The sequence below is a fragment of the Sturnus vulgaris genome, chromosome 6 (genome assembly GCF_052056855.1).
Source record: "Sturnus vulgaris isolate bStuVul1 chromosome 6, bStuVul1.hap1, whole genome shotgun sequence".
Lineage (NCBI taxonomy): Eukaryota > Metazoa > Chordata > Aves > Passeriformes > Sturnidae > Sturnus > Sturnus vulgaris.
In genome coordinates, this window is record NC_142248.1 from 11,765,389 (window position 1) to 11,779,325 (window position 13,937).

At 40.7% G+C, this 13,937-nt stretch overlaps 1 protein-coding gene across 1 annotated transcript in view; it reads right to left on the bottom strand.

Annotated features, from left to right (window-relative positions):
* Nucleotides 1-13,937, bottom strand: part of LOC106848955 (cytosolic phospholipase A2 epsilon-like) — a 33,066-nt gene that overhangs the window by 13,170 nt on the left and 5,959 nt on the right. Inside the window, exons 4-12 of the mRNA XM_014869214.2 lie at nt 9,228-9,300; nt 6,034-6,170; nt 5,429-5,560; nt 4,322-4,362; nt 2,906-2,948; nt 2,046-2,103; nt 1,476-1,642; nt 1,282-1,368; nt 299-336 (exon numbers count right to left, since the gene is read on the bottom strand). Coding sequence (XP_014724700.2) covers nt 299-336; nt 1,282-1,368; nt 1,476-1,642; nt 2,046-2,103; nt 2,906-2,948; nt 4,322-4,362; nt 5,429-5,560; nt 6,034-6,170; nt 9,228-9,300 — 776 coding nt within the window. The remainder of the gene's footprint in view (nt 1-298; nt 337-1,281; nt 1,369-1,475; nt 1,643-2,045; nt 2,104-2,905; nt 2,949-4,321; nt 4,363-5,428; nt 5,561-6,033; nt 6,171-9,227; nt 9,301-13,937) is intronic.

Below are 13,937 nucleotides of genomic sequence, written 5' to 3' on the forward strand. Positions count from 1 at the left end.
TAGCTTTGTTCTTTTTGTGAATTTCAGAGACTGACATTGACCAAAGAAAATATTCTGTGGTCAGAAGGAAAGGGACAATGCTGAAATAAACACATGTTTATTTTAATGTTTTATCAACTGATTAAATGCAAATCTTCCTAAGGTTAATTATGTATAATATATTGTGCATGTATTTTATGTTTTATTATAAGCACATTGTTGTTTCAGACTGAGAATGCTTACTTGTGTCCTTTCCATATGGCTAAAACAATATCAAAATCAATGAACCAAGTCTTAAGGAAAGAAGAAAATCTCTTACCAAGTTTTGGCGGTCACATTCAAGTCAAATCTTTTCTCCTGGAAAACAAGAATGTATAATTTTTAATTTTAGATTTTCTATTTTCCCTTTCTGTCTTTGGGTCAGAGCTTGATTTATACCCCAGCAAAGTCTGGGAATCATAACCTTAATTGTCTGAGATCTTGGCATATATTTCCAAAAGCATTCACTTACCATTAGTGGAACATCCAGGCTGCAGAAACCATTAAGCAACCTGGTAAAAGAGGTTTCTGAGACTCAGGCAGTAGGTCCTATTTCCTGTACTACTCATAAGCTTTCTGCAGCATCCTGAATTATCATTTTTTGTGTTTTCCATTCTTTATGCTCTGGTACACAGCATATCTTTGATATCCTGGCCATAGTCTCACAGTGAAGCGACTGCAAAGTCTGCATTTCTGTATTTGCTTCTGCCCACACTTTATCCTCTTAAAAATCATTATTTCAATCTTCATATTAAGTAACACAAAGTGCTTTGTTCTGAGAGGATGTCTTAATGGTTCTTCTAAATCAATATTCTCATTATATTATTTAAAATATATACTCTATGACTAATATTTTCAGCATATTTCAATATACTGTCCTCTTAAATATATGGTTGACCAAGGACAGGTTTATTGATGTTTTCCTATTTTGTGCCCAAGGAGCAACTTTCATTTTGGACCCTAAAGGAAGGGGGAGTTAGTAGTGAGTCTTTGGGTAAGCAAGGAGAGATGTTCTGAAGGAAGTAAAATATTTTCTTACACGCTTGTAGGTCTCTGTCCCCATTACTGGCACGTAGTGGAGATTAATACAGGGACAACCTGCCTCTGTGGAGAAAACATCTGGAGAAACAAAGCTCCTGTTTTCTCAAAGTCTAATAGAAAATCTGAACATTTCTGACACTCTTAGTGACCACCTGGGACAGCATTATGAGGAATGGTTTCTACCTGAGTGACCCTTTACCAACACCTGGAAGTGATGCTTACCTCTGCAATGGTCGTTTTCCTTCCCATGGGCAGCGAGTTCAGCATCACGACTGGGGAGCCCGTCTCTGTACTGTACCTACAGGACCACTGGCAAAACAACATGCTTTAGGACAAAACCAGCAACGGCTTTACCCTCTCTCCTTCCTCCCTCTTTCTTGAGAGCCACTCAAAATCCCTCCATCACTCCAACATACAGGGTGGTAGCGCCTCTTCTTTGGCAGCATGACATCCAGCGTTGGCTCCGCGTACTTGATGTAGTGGAACTCGGTGGGACACGACGGGCTGACCATTCCATTGGGGCCCAGCACGATGTCCTGTGTCCCCTCAAAGGAGCCCTTCACAGTGAGGGAAAGCTCTTTCTCTAAAGTAGCAAAACAAAGATCGTGACAAACGTTAATATCATTAACCAGAAAAATGTGCTCGCTTGATTAAAAGTGGGGTGCAGGTTTGCACAGCTTTGCCCAGCACAAAGTGCTGGCACTAAAGGGAAAGGAACGAAGTGGATGCACTTCTGATAGAAAGGGGACTCTGAATATTCCTGCTGTGAATTTGGACTTCAACTTTATTGTGCATTTAATAGGCCTTACTAAGATATATCTAGATGAGGTCATTGGAGCCTACAGCAATCTAATGTATTTACCTGACATTAATTTCACTGAATACTGTAAGCACTATTTATTTCATTAACACATTATATGAAAGGGTATTTTCTCATAAGTAAGCATGCAACTACTGGTAAATAGATAACAAAGCAATAACCTTACTTGTTTTTTGCTTTGTCTTCTCTGCCACTTCAACTTCCAAGCAGCAAAGTTCACGACACTGTGAAAGACAGATTGCAGGATTTTGTGAGAAAGATCAGCACATCTCATCCACATTCTAGGGAGCTGTGGACCTCTCAGCTTGGAATAACTTAGAGTTCTGAATTCCCTGGCATCATTTTTTCCCATTAGCTAAAGAAAAGGAAAAGCTTTGGAGGGAGTTGTAGGAATTGCATGCGTGACAATGACTTAAGATTGAGCACAGTGAAAGGAATATACAAAGGAAGAAAATCAGGACCATTTTCATGATAGTAGTGTAAATACAAAGGGTTAAATAAGGATATTTCACTGAGAGATCAAGACGCAGCAGTAGGAAGGGTTTTCTGAACAAGCACTGCTATTAGCATTTTGGGAGTTGATTTTTTTTATGATGCTCACTCTTCTTCAACATAATGTATTTTTGATAAGTCACTATTTCATGCAGAATTTACCCAAGAGCATGGCTCATCTCCAAGGGAAGGAAAAGGCTGGGTAGATTATCAGTAAGTGACTTCACAGCCTTTTTATTGTTATGTTCTGATAGACAGCAGTACATTTGTTGGAGTACTAGTATCAGAGAAAAATTCTGTGCCTGTGTGTGTGTGTGTGTGTGGTGAAGTATAGGAAAACCAGAAATAGGGAAGTATAGGACAAATGGGATATCTCCAATGAACAGGTAAATAAAATATCCCATTCTGAATGTATCTAAATAGGAAAGAGGAAAGAAAGAGAAAGAACTGGCCTACTGGTTTCTTTAACCCACCCTCCCCTTCCTTTTACGTTTAGGAGTCACTTAAAGAAAATATTTTGAGGAAGATACATACCACCAGCACTCCATTGCTAGCAATCATTTCATGAGGACCAGGTCTGGGAAACAAAATGAAAAACATGGATATTTTTAAGTTAAACAAATTCCACTCTTCTTTACCCAGGATGCTGCCCTTTCTTCCCACTTAAAAAGCCAAAAGTCTGAGGGATCCCAGCAAGTATGTAACAAGCTCCTTTCCTTGCTTGCATGGACTGAGCACTGCTCTGAGGACACTCATGTCTGTACCAAAGCTGAGCAATGTGTATCATGGATATTTTTTTACAGTGCAATCTAAATGATCATCTAAAATGGAATCTCCTGTTAGGCAGTCAAATTCTGTAACACATATTTCACTGTAACACGTGAAATAAATATATTTCAGCTGATACACCAGCATGTCTTTGTTGGGAAGACAGTTATATGTATTTGCTGGCAAGCAAATATTCTGAGTTGCAAGGGTCCCAGGAGGATCACCAAGTCCAATTCCTGGCCCTGCACAGGACAACCCCAAGAGTCACACCATGTGCCCAAGAGCACTGTCCAAACACTTCCTGAACTCTGGCAGGCTTGGTGCTGTGACCACTGCCCTGGGATGTCTGTTTCAAAGTGGTACAGGGCAGCCAGTACCAATTACACGGGAAAAAAACCCAAAAGCTTTCCAGATCTTTTAGGTGAAGTCAGGAGATGGTGTGGAGCCTTGGCTTCCCACTAGTACAAGCGTTGGCCTTAGACTAGCCACTTTATTTCTGCCATGCCTTAGTTATCCTGTGTCAATACAGAGATAAAAATGGTGATTCATGGGTGGCAGGCTGACCATGCTGGAAAAGGAGCCTTACATCCTTACAAGAGTTCCCATCCCATTGTGATTGTGTTAGGCAGAAAGAAAGCACAATTACTAGGATTCAAAGAGTACTGCAAGGGAAAACGGAAGGAACTGGAGATACACTGAAAACCTGACTAGTATGTTTCAACACTAAAACAGTGTCCAATACATAGCCTGAAACAGGCAGGGAAAAATTGATAGGCAGGAATGCTCACACACTCAGAAAGCTTTCTGAAATGTCCCCAGGTAGATAAATCATAGAATAGTTTGGGTTGGAAGGGATCTTAAAGGTCATCTAGTTCCAATCCCCTGCCATAGGCAGGGCCACCTTCCACCAGACCAGGCTGCTCAAAGTTCTGCCCAGCAGGACCTTGAACAGCTCCAGGGATGGGGCATCCACACAGTTCTCTGGGCAACTGGTAGGTGCATCAGTGAGAGCAGCTAAGCTACAGAACAAGCTAATCAGTCAGATGTTGGGGACTGCAGCAATAATATAGGAGAAGGCTGGCACCGTTTTTTACAGAAGTACCCAAAGTATGACTTCTAATACTGGGGTTTTGTTATCATCAATGATTTTTGCATTTTTAAAATAATCTCTGCATCACTTACGCAACCTCCAATTTGAATTCAACCTCTAGTTCCTCCTTGGCCTGAAAGAAAGAACAAGACATTAAATGAAGTGGCTACATAATGCTTTGTCCCTAGTCTAAACCCAAGTCACTGACAGGCAATAGTGAAGTTACTGGTTGCAATGAGTAGCCTGTGATAAATACTTCAGACTGGGTGGTCTGAATCAACATTTCAGCCAGATGATTAAATGATTCTTTCCTCATCTCCTTCTGACTTCATGATATAATCAAATCAACCTATACTTCTATTTCTTAGTCTGAAGCTGCTGCAGAAAGAATTTGCAAGTTCCTTTATTTTCTGAATTCCACCCTTTTCTTCCAACTATTCCTGGCACTGTCCTGCCATATTACTGGCTATTATCTTGGAAATTAAATATACTTTACACCCATTACTTTACTGTAATAAACAGAGAGCAGTATAAGTGAATGATTCAGAATTCGTGTTATGCAAGCTCGAGTAAGGCAATGTTGATCTGTACAAGCTGGTTGTGAATGACCTAGTTTGGATACCAGAATCTGTCCCTGATAGCAAGAAGTTGCATGTGAGATATTCTGCTGATCTCGTCCTCAGATCTCAACGGGAATCAAGATTATTCTTCCCATTTTACAGATGGGAAACTGCGAAACAGAGGGAATCATCATCCATTCATAGTGGGATACACACAGGGGCAACTTCATATTTGTCTTCTGGGGTGAAAGTAGACGTAAGCAAAGGGGCAGAGGGTTATGAGTTACGGGAATTCCTCAGATTATCAATTACATGGCAAAAAAAGTGTACAGATTATTCACCCTGCAAAAGCTGTATGGCCTTGGTGTTGCTCAGAGGTAGCTCACAATTAGATCCCTCTTCTACCTACTGCACTGTTTCAGTCCTATGGTCTTTAATAATTTATAAAATATTGCAAAGAGGAGTTCAGACTCTCAGAGTTTGGTTTTTTTCATCACATTTTTGTGCTTATAATTTTAATGACAATTCATGTACTCATTATTTGGCTAAGTAATCCATGGCAGGTTCAGAAAGATTTTGAAATTGTTCTGTAACTCTCCACTGTTTTCTTAGTTGCTTTAGTTGCCTAGTTGCTCTCACATTTGGGGCAGGCTTGAAGTACAGAATCACTGTTTTATCAAGTGGAAGTTTAGCAGTATCAAAGAGTGCACAGAGGAGATGGTCATCTGGAGTAGCAAAATCCTCATCATACACTGTGAGCTCCAGCACGTTCTGGAAAAAGAGGGAGAAGAATTTGTTATAGTTTCTCAGGCTGGACATCATTAGCTCCAGGCAAAAAGTATTGCTGAGGATGTGCTTGAGAAGAAAAGTTTAGAAATTAAATATCATCCCCTTTTAGAAAAACATACTTGAACTGCATATTAATTCTACCCTAGTTCATTTTAGTTGCTGTAAAAAATATGTTGGCTATACCTACATAGCTTGGGTAACTCCCAGATTTTGTATCCATCTTGCACTGACTCATAAGAGTCTCTCATTTCCCTAAAACTTCAAAACTGAGCTCGCTTTCTGGCAGTCCTACATAGCACCATAGAACAGACACAGGAACTCGGTCATCTCTGCTGGTAAATGCTTTGAGCAGCCCTTTAGCCTGTGCCACCTCCTAAACAACTCCTGGGCACAGTTCAGGAGACACATACATGAAATCTTCAGGCTGCTTCAAGCAGACAACTTTGGCTGCTTACCTTGACCTGACTCTGGATTCTGAAGTAGAAGGTTTCGTTCCACACTGGATTGTCAGAGTTTCTCACAGTTTTAGTGCGCGACCTTTCACATGTCGAAGTCGGCAGCCACAGGGACACGTAGCAATCAGCCTGGCTTACTGGGGAGGGGAGAGGCAAAACAATTGCTAATGTGGCCAAGGCAGCAGTGCTGCAGGACATTGGAAAGGTTACTGCAGCCACTGGTACCAAAAATAAGCGTAAGTAACTTAAAGGTAGAAAAGTCTGATGTAATGTAACTTTTCAAGATTCCCTTCTGAGAGGGGAAAAGCATGGACCACAAGATGACCTAGAAGAGAAGGTGGTTTCTGTTCTTCCTTGCATGAGTTAGAGACAACAGTGATATTGTGTATTTAAAAAAACACACACTGACCCTGAGCTGCTGTCTGGTTAGGGAGCCTGGGACCCTCCTCCACTTTTTGAGAACAACTGCAAAAGGCCTTCACCTCTGCCTTGCCCTCAGTGATCTTTGTGAGGGTTTGTGAAAGGAGCTGCAGAGCTACACCTGCTGTATGAGATGGCAGAGGCTTCCTCCAGAAGGAGCACACTGAATTAGACAATGGAATTTAACTAATTGCCATCTGCAGGAAGAGAGGGACAAAGTCTCTCTCCCAAAAGGCATCAGGAGAAAGCTAGTGAAGGATTTTACATCCCCTTTCTCACAGGCACCTAAATTAGGGTATATCTCAAACTGCTACAGACAAAAATACCACTTACTGTGTTTCTTTTTGGAGGTTATGCAAGGTACTACAGCGCCTTGAAAACCTCTCTGATGCAGTTCTCAACAATGAAATGATCAGCTTTTATGTAATGCAAAAAGTAACTAGCTTTGAGAACGGATGTCTTGTGATGTGAGACTTTTGAGAGAGGGAAGTGATGGCAGCAGTAAATGGAGGTGATCCTTCAGCAGCAGGTAAGGACTCTGCAGGCAGAGCAGGGAACAGGAGCTTGTACACTGGCCTGTGGAGAAAAGCAAAATCTTGCCTGTCTGCAACAGGACCTTTTCTCTTCTTCCTTTCTTTCCTTCTCCACCAGGTTTTGCTCCATGTCACCCTACAGCCACTGACTGTCTCAAACTGATTGGAGGCTGCATTTTATCCCGTTGAAAGTATTTAAGAAGCCTTGCTGCTTTTCTGTCCAAGTGAGAGGGAAAAAAAATCCAGAACTGCTTGAAAAATGATATATGCATTGTGATAGGTCGATAGACACCTTAATTATTGGTTTTCTACTTTTCAACATTATAACGTGGAAATAACAACAATAAAGTTTAATTCTGTCACTTTTTTTCTTAAAAAGGTTGTGGAGAAATCAGCATATTCCTACTGAGTAAAAAAAAAAAAATTGGAAATACTGAGTAGGCCCTAGCCTTCGTCCTCTCTCCTGCTCTATTACACATATTATATCTTAGTTTGGCTTTAAAAATGAGATTCTGACAGCAATTTCACTGTACTTGTCTAGAGTCACATAATCTGCTTTAATTCTACCTTCCCACCACTCTTGTTCCTTAGCCTCTTTGTAAAAAATGACTCCTTATTCACCTTCTTTGCCTCTTCCTTTTTGTATCAAGAGCTTCCATGTCCTCCTCAATAATTTCACTTTCACTCTTAAGGACTGTAGCCTATTCAGTCCCTCTGGATAGAAAAGTTGTTTTAGTTGTTATTCTGTTTCCTCTAGTGTTTTTATTTATTTTTTTTAATCTGGGAAATTTAATGCAGACAATAATGCTTTGAAGAATTTCAGAACTCTAAAAATATGTATTTGAATATATTTGGAGTATCTAGAAGTAATGATACTGATTTAAACATGCATTAAAAGTGATTTTTTTGTGACTACCATATGTCTAGCTTTATCATTTGAGATCAATGACAGATGGTTGTTTGGCTGGCAAGTACTTTATTCTGCTGATGTGATTCATTATTCCTGTATCTTAACTGTACTTTGAGATACAAAGTACATATCAAGCAATCCTTAATTATACGAGTAGATGCAGCCAAACTAGTCAGCTGTGTATTTAATGCAAAATGTTGCCTCAGTTCTGCTTGCACAATCTCTTTCTACAACCTCATTATTTGCCTGACAAGCAGAAGATCTGAGATGAGTCCCTGATGAGACCTTTCTGTGTTCTTGCCTCACCACACATGTGCCCCAGCCACGGAGCAGGAGGGAGGTGCAGCCCAGTGACAGGAGCTAGGATAGAGCTGTGACACAGGGAAGTGCTCTGATACACGGGACAAGGTAAGACAGGAATGGTACCGCATGGTAAATCCAGGTCTTTGTCTCTCAGAAAATCTTCCCTGAATCTTCATGTGCAAGACATTATAGAGCCAATCACTGCTGCTCACAGCAGAACAGGAGAATCGAGAGAATCATGAGGGTTACATCATTTCCCTTCCGCGCTCACTCAAACTAATTTCAGCATCCTTTCACAGGTAGTCACGTAGCTCTGTTTACTCAAACAAAACAAACTGTTAACTTGTCTATTTTGTATGAAACACCTCTCCTTAGCACACATGTGGATAGTCAATGTTCTTTTACAAAACAGTGGTGTTTTCCTTTCCAACTTGATCCCTTCCCACCACTTTCCTGCCACGTGACTCACACACACTCTTGCACAACTGCAAGACTGCTGCAGAAGCCTTAGAAAGGAGCAAGCATCCAGCCCTCAGCATGTTTTTTTAACTGTCCTTTCAGGGTAATTAATGATGGCATTAGCCTGGTGGTAATGATTGTAAAAAGCTTTTTCCTGTTCAGTTCATCTTCGTCAGAACCAATATTGAGGATGCTGAAAAGGTTTGCTCCTCCCAGCCACACTTCCCAAGGTGCTACAACCCATCAGCAGAATTACTCCTTGCTTTTAAAAACATGGAATGGAGTCTTTCATCTACCTCTGTCAGAAACTCTCGTTTCTTTGACAGAAAATACTTCTCCCCCGAAACAAATTCAAGTCTTGAAACCAGTCAGAAAGCACAGGGAGAACAATGAAACAGAAGCAAGCAGCAAGAACTGACCTGGTTTATAACAATTAATTTACATAAACACTGGGTTATTTCAGAAGCACTAAGAAAACTCTAAGAAACACTATGAAAAGGTTGTGACAGAATTATAAAATATTTAACTTGCCTGTTTCCTGAGTTACCACCAAGAATGGAGATACTTACAGGCATCCACTCGCTGGAGATTTCTCATCCTGATGATCCTTACTGTCAACAGGTAGCAAGGAGAGGATTCTATCTAGAGAGGAACAGTAAAAAGGGGGTCTGAATAAACCTTTGGTGGGAAAAAAAATTTCAAATGTGCTAACTAACTGGGTGCCACAAAGCACAAATACAGTTAGTAAAACTTGGGTCAATTATCTCATCGTTTCGCAGATGAAGCTTCTGCTGTTAAAAAAATGTCTTAACATTTTATATATTTCACTGTCTTTTTGCTTTGTTACTCTGAGACTCTAGATTGCTCATCAGAGCAGAAGAGATATGAATAAATTATTGACAATTTACACGACCTGTGAGATGCTTGCAAAACCTTTCACTGAAATTCCTGAGTTTAGTCTACAACATAGCTACAGTAAGTCTCTGGAACAGATTAAATGCACTGGTGAGCACCACGATGAAGTTGACAAAATTCCATCAGTCTTGGTCAGAGTTACAGTCAATTCCCCTAGTAACCATCCATATGGTCCCATAGCACTGAAAAAAAGCACTGTGGAAAATATCTGTTGTTGTAGACTCCCATGGGACAAACCTGAAGTACCATTTTTTTAAGAGTTTTTTTGCCTTCTGCTTCAAAAACAAAGATTTCCTGCAATTTATAATTGTGTGAGAAAAAGAGTAACAGCAGTGTGAGCTTTTGTAAATCACAATTATGAGAAAAGCCAATGTCTGAAAATTGTTTCCAAAGGCTTTAGGATCTAAAGACTTTAGGCATGGTTGCCTTTGGAGAAAAATAAAGCATACTACCTTCCTCCAAAAATAAACCCTGAAGATTGAAAGTGCTTAACTTCTTTTGTTCCCTTTAAATATCCTGGCCTTAATCTTCTATAAAACGAATCTCTCCAAGTTTTGTGGCTGCAGGGACCTCTTCCTATTTATTATTAGAAGACAAATGTGAGTTCCTTCTTCAAAGGAAGACAATTTCCTGCTGGCTCATTCCATAAACCTGTCTCTGGCTCAGAGCTATCTGCAAAAGGCTATTTTGACCAAGCCAATAAATAAATCAGCATTTCCTGTGGCTGTGACACATGGTTATTTCCTCACACTCCTAGAAACATTTCCACCTGCACAAGTGGTTACAGCAGAGCCCCACAGATCACTCTTTTTGACAATTGCTATTTTTATCAACAGGTTTCCTCTCATTTAGGAGCATCTTTCTATTTCTATAGCACTTCAGAGACTTCCTATAACAACTATAAACAAGCAGACAAAATAGATGTTAAGACAGAAGCTGGAAGAACCTCACTTAGACCAATTCTTTTTCTCAAGAGAACAGAGCAAAAGGGTCTTATTTACAGATGGAAAGAGAATATGCCTCTTTCGTCACAACAAATTACTTTTCCAATATGTGATTGGAATCTTCTAGTCTCTCCTCTAACATATCATGTTATGTTAAAATCTTTTTACAGAGCTCTTAAAAACCATTGCTGTTTCCACCCTTCTTCTATGCATCTCAAGAATTCTATAGCTTTTTTTCTTTTTTCAGTGCTTCTTCATGAAATTCAACCCACAAAATCTATTTACCTCCTATTTTAATTTTCTCTCAAAAGAGAAAAAAACCTTACAAAAGCTGCAAAATTTGCAGACAACTGATGCAAGGATATGTCCTCAGAGCTACCCCGTGCAAAGACACTGGTTCAGATTTTATAAACAATACAGCCATGTTAATACAGTTCTACACCCTGTTAATTTACCCTTCTTCTCAGCTGGGTAATTAGCACAGGTGGATCACCACACTCACATGTTAGGAATGAGCTTAGGCACCTCAGCATATGCCCTACAAGGCAGAAACTCATTGTTCCTCAGGATCTGGATAAACACGGGGGAAATTCTCCCAAGGATTTATCTCCGGAGATTGCACAAAGGTGCTTCCAGCTCCTGGATCTGCTCCAGCAACACTTCCTCTGACAAATGGCATTGCTTGAGTGAGAACCAACGGATTCATTATTTGCAAAGCAATTTGTGATTCTTAGATAGGAGAAAACTTCGGTTGGGTTTTTTATTTTTAAGGAATATTAGATGGTTTCTGCCATCTGATCACCTTCTTCCTGGTTCCCATGCAATGACTTTCTAACATGTTAGCCAGATTTTCCCTATCTGGCGTGGGGAAATTCTCAGAGATGCAGGATTCACGAAAGGATTTTAAAAAAAAATAAATTTAAAAATCAGTGGCTTAACAGAAGCTACAGAAATCAAGACCTGTGCTTGCACTAGGGGAGAGGAGATGCCACCAGCCAGTTACCTGAGGAAATTGCAGGAGCCAGGCGTCAGTCATCCTGACAGCCCTGGCACCTGCTGGCGGCCGTAGCAAAGACCATAGGGAGAGCAGAATTCACCAGTGATCAGACCTTGCTCGTTCTTCTGCTCCCAGGAGGATTTGCTATTTTAATTAATTCCGGTAACATCTTAAACAAAAGAGATGTATTTAAATAGCAACTGTGACAACTGTAACATGATGTACCAGGGTCTAGTTACAGAGACAAAGAAAATAGCAGTCATGCATGTATAAAACAAAAGACAGAGGGGTTCTGGTGTTCCGTTTACTTAACACCTATCATGATATTTTTAACAAAGGAAAAAAAAAAAAAGGTTGCTGCTATGCAATGAGGTTCCATACACAAAGAGGTTTCCACCACAGCAAATTGTCGACTTGTCAGCTTGTCTTCAATTTGGTGTTTCCCAGCTTGTGCTCGTGTGTGTGCAGCACAGCTGCATGCAGTACAGCACTCTGAGGTGCCAGGGCATGAGGAGGGTGTACACTGCTAGTTTCTCTGAAGTCCCAGGGAAATGAAGTTTTACTGGCATTTTTCAAGCAGTAGCTCCATCTAATGTAGAATAGACCTCATAGTCTCTTCTTCTGATTTTATTGTGCTTCCCATAAAAACGAGCAACACTGTATGATACTTGGCACTAAGTTACTATGCTGGTATAAGTAAGGGATTCCACTGTCATGTGAATGATCCCCACTTTCTCCCAGCTGAGGAATAAGAATCTGAAAACAGAAATTTCTCTGTCATGAGTATTCTGGTGATGCAGGCTGTCTGCATTCCTGGAACATTTTTGCCTCTGCAGGTCTATCCCAGCCCTCGTTAAAGTCATGCTTATACTCAGATACAAGTATGTGTGGCATGCATCCATCTCAAGAAGCACTGCTGTAAATTACTCCACTAGTTTAGCTGTAAAATGCATCCTGTCACATCACAAGTGGCTGTGGAGCTCTAAAATGGCAGGACTCCTTAATGAGGCAAGAGCCCATGAGACCAGAGGGTGACTCTACTTCCTTACCTTTTTTTTTTTTTTAACTTGTTTTTCTCTCAGTAGCTTGCTTTCTTCAGCCTTTAGGCTTCTTCCTCTAACAGACTCTGCCAGTATGGATGATTGCTAGCTACATCTTTCCACCTTGTGATATCAATAGTATGAACATTCATCCCCTCACTTATTGCAGACTACCCCAGTCACACAACAGTACAGTCAAATGAGTGCTGGCTGAGTGCTTTTCAGATTCTGTTTTAGTGTTAGGTGCTTAATTTAGCATAGATGTTCCATCAGATAGCAGGATATTGTAGCTGCCTTCCCAAAACAGAGACCAGTCATCCAACAACACTAATTCCAGAGACGAGAATGTACTCTTGAACCCTCAGGAGCTGTCAATACATTCTCAGACTTGATCGTTGCTCTTTCTAGATTGGTATTTATATATAATATAAATTAGTATTTAGATTGGTATTTATATATCCAAAGCAGTTATAAACTAACAGAAGAATAATGCAGAGATCCTGAAATTCATATTCAGTTTGTGTGTGTGAAAATTGTATCATCATCAATAAGGATAATCAATCCTCCAACCAGATACTCAGCTGCTGCTTTTCTACATGAAATGTGGAATGTCTTCCACCTGGTCTCATGAGTAGGGGGGTCCTTGTCAGGTTGGGTGCAAAACTGATGAGGAAGCAAAGAAAACTATGTGCTACAGTGCACTGGTACCATTACCCATTTCAGTGCGACTGCACTGCACACTATTCCACAAACCATCCTGAGAAAATCAGACAAGATTTTTAAATACCTTTAGCACAATTACCTTACTTTTACAATGGTTGAAAAAGCCATTTCTACATACCAACCTGAAAAAACCGTGTCATCTATGTAACCCATGAAAAAACACTTCCTCTCTATCCACACATTTTTCCTGCAATCACCGAGTAAGAACTCCTCTATGTGTTTCTAGGGCATCTACTAGCTCAGCAGCCTTTCCTGGCAAAGACAGCTTCCTTGCCTTGTCTAAGGTATTCCTGCATTCCTGGCCCGGAGAAGCATTCTGCTGAGATGAAATCACTCCCAGGAAGTTGCAGGGCACTCCTTTCTTCATCTCCAAGTGCTAATTTAACTAGATGGTAGCCAGGGACCAAATCATTCCCTGCTGATGGTGCATCTAGAGCTGGTGGTGTGCAAAAGTCTATCTCGAGCTGTCTGAGAGTCAGGTCTCCTTAAAGAGTGTGTGTGAATTTTTACAGTTGCAGTCAGGATGCTCCAGGCTGTGAACATCACTCACCAATCCCTGCCCCAGATTGCTACGGCCGTGGGATGCTGTGGGATGTGCTGGGATCCCCTGTGGCAGGCAGCCCAGACCTGCTGCTCTTGGCCACCTCTTTGAAGTTCTTC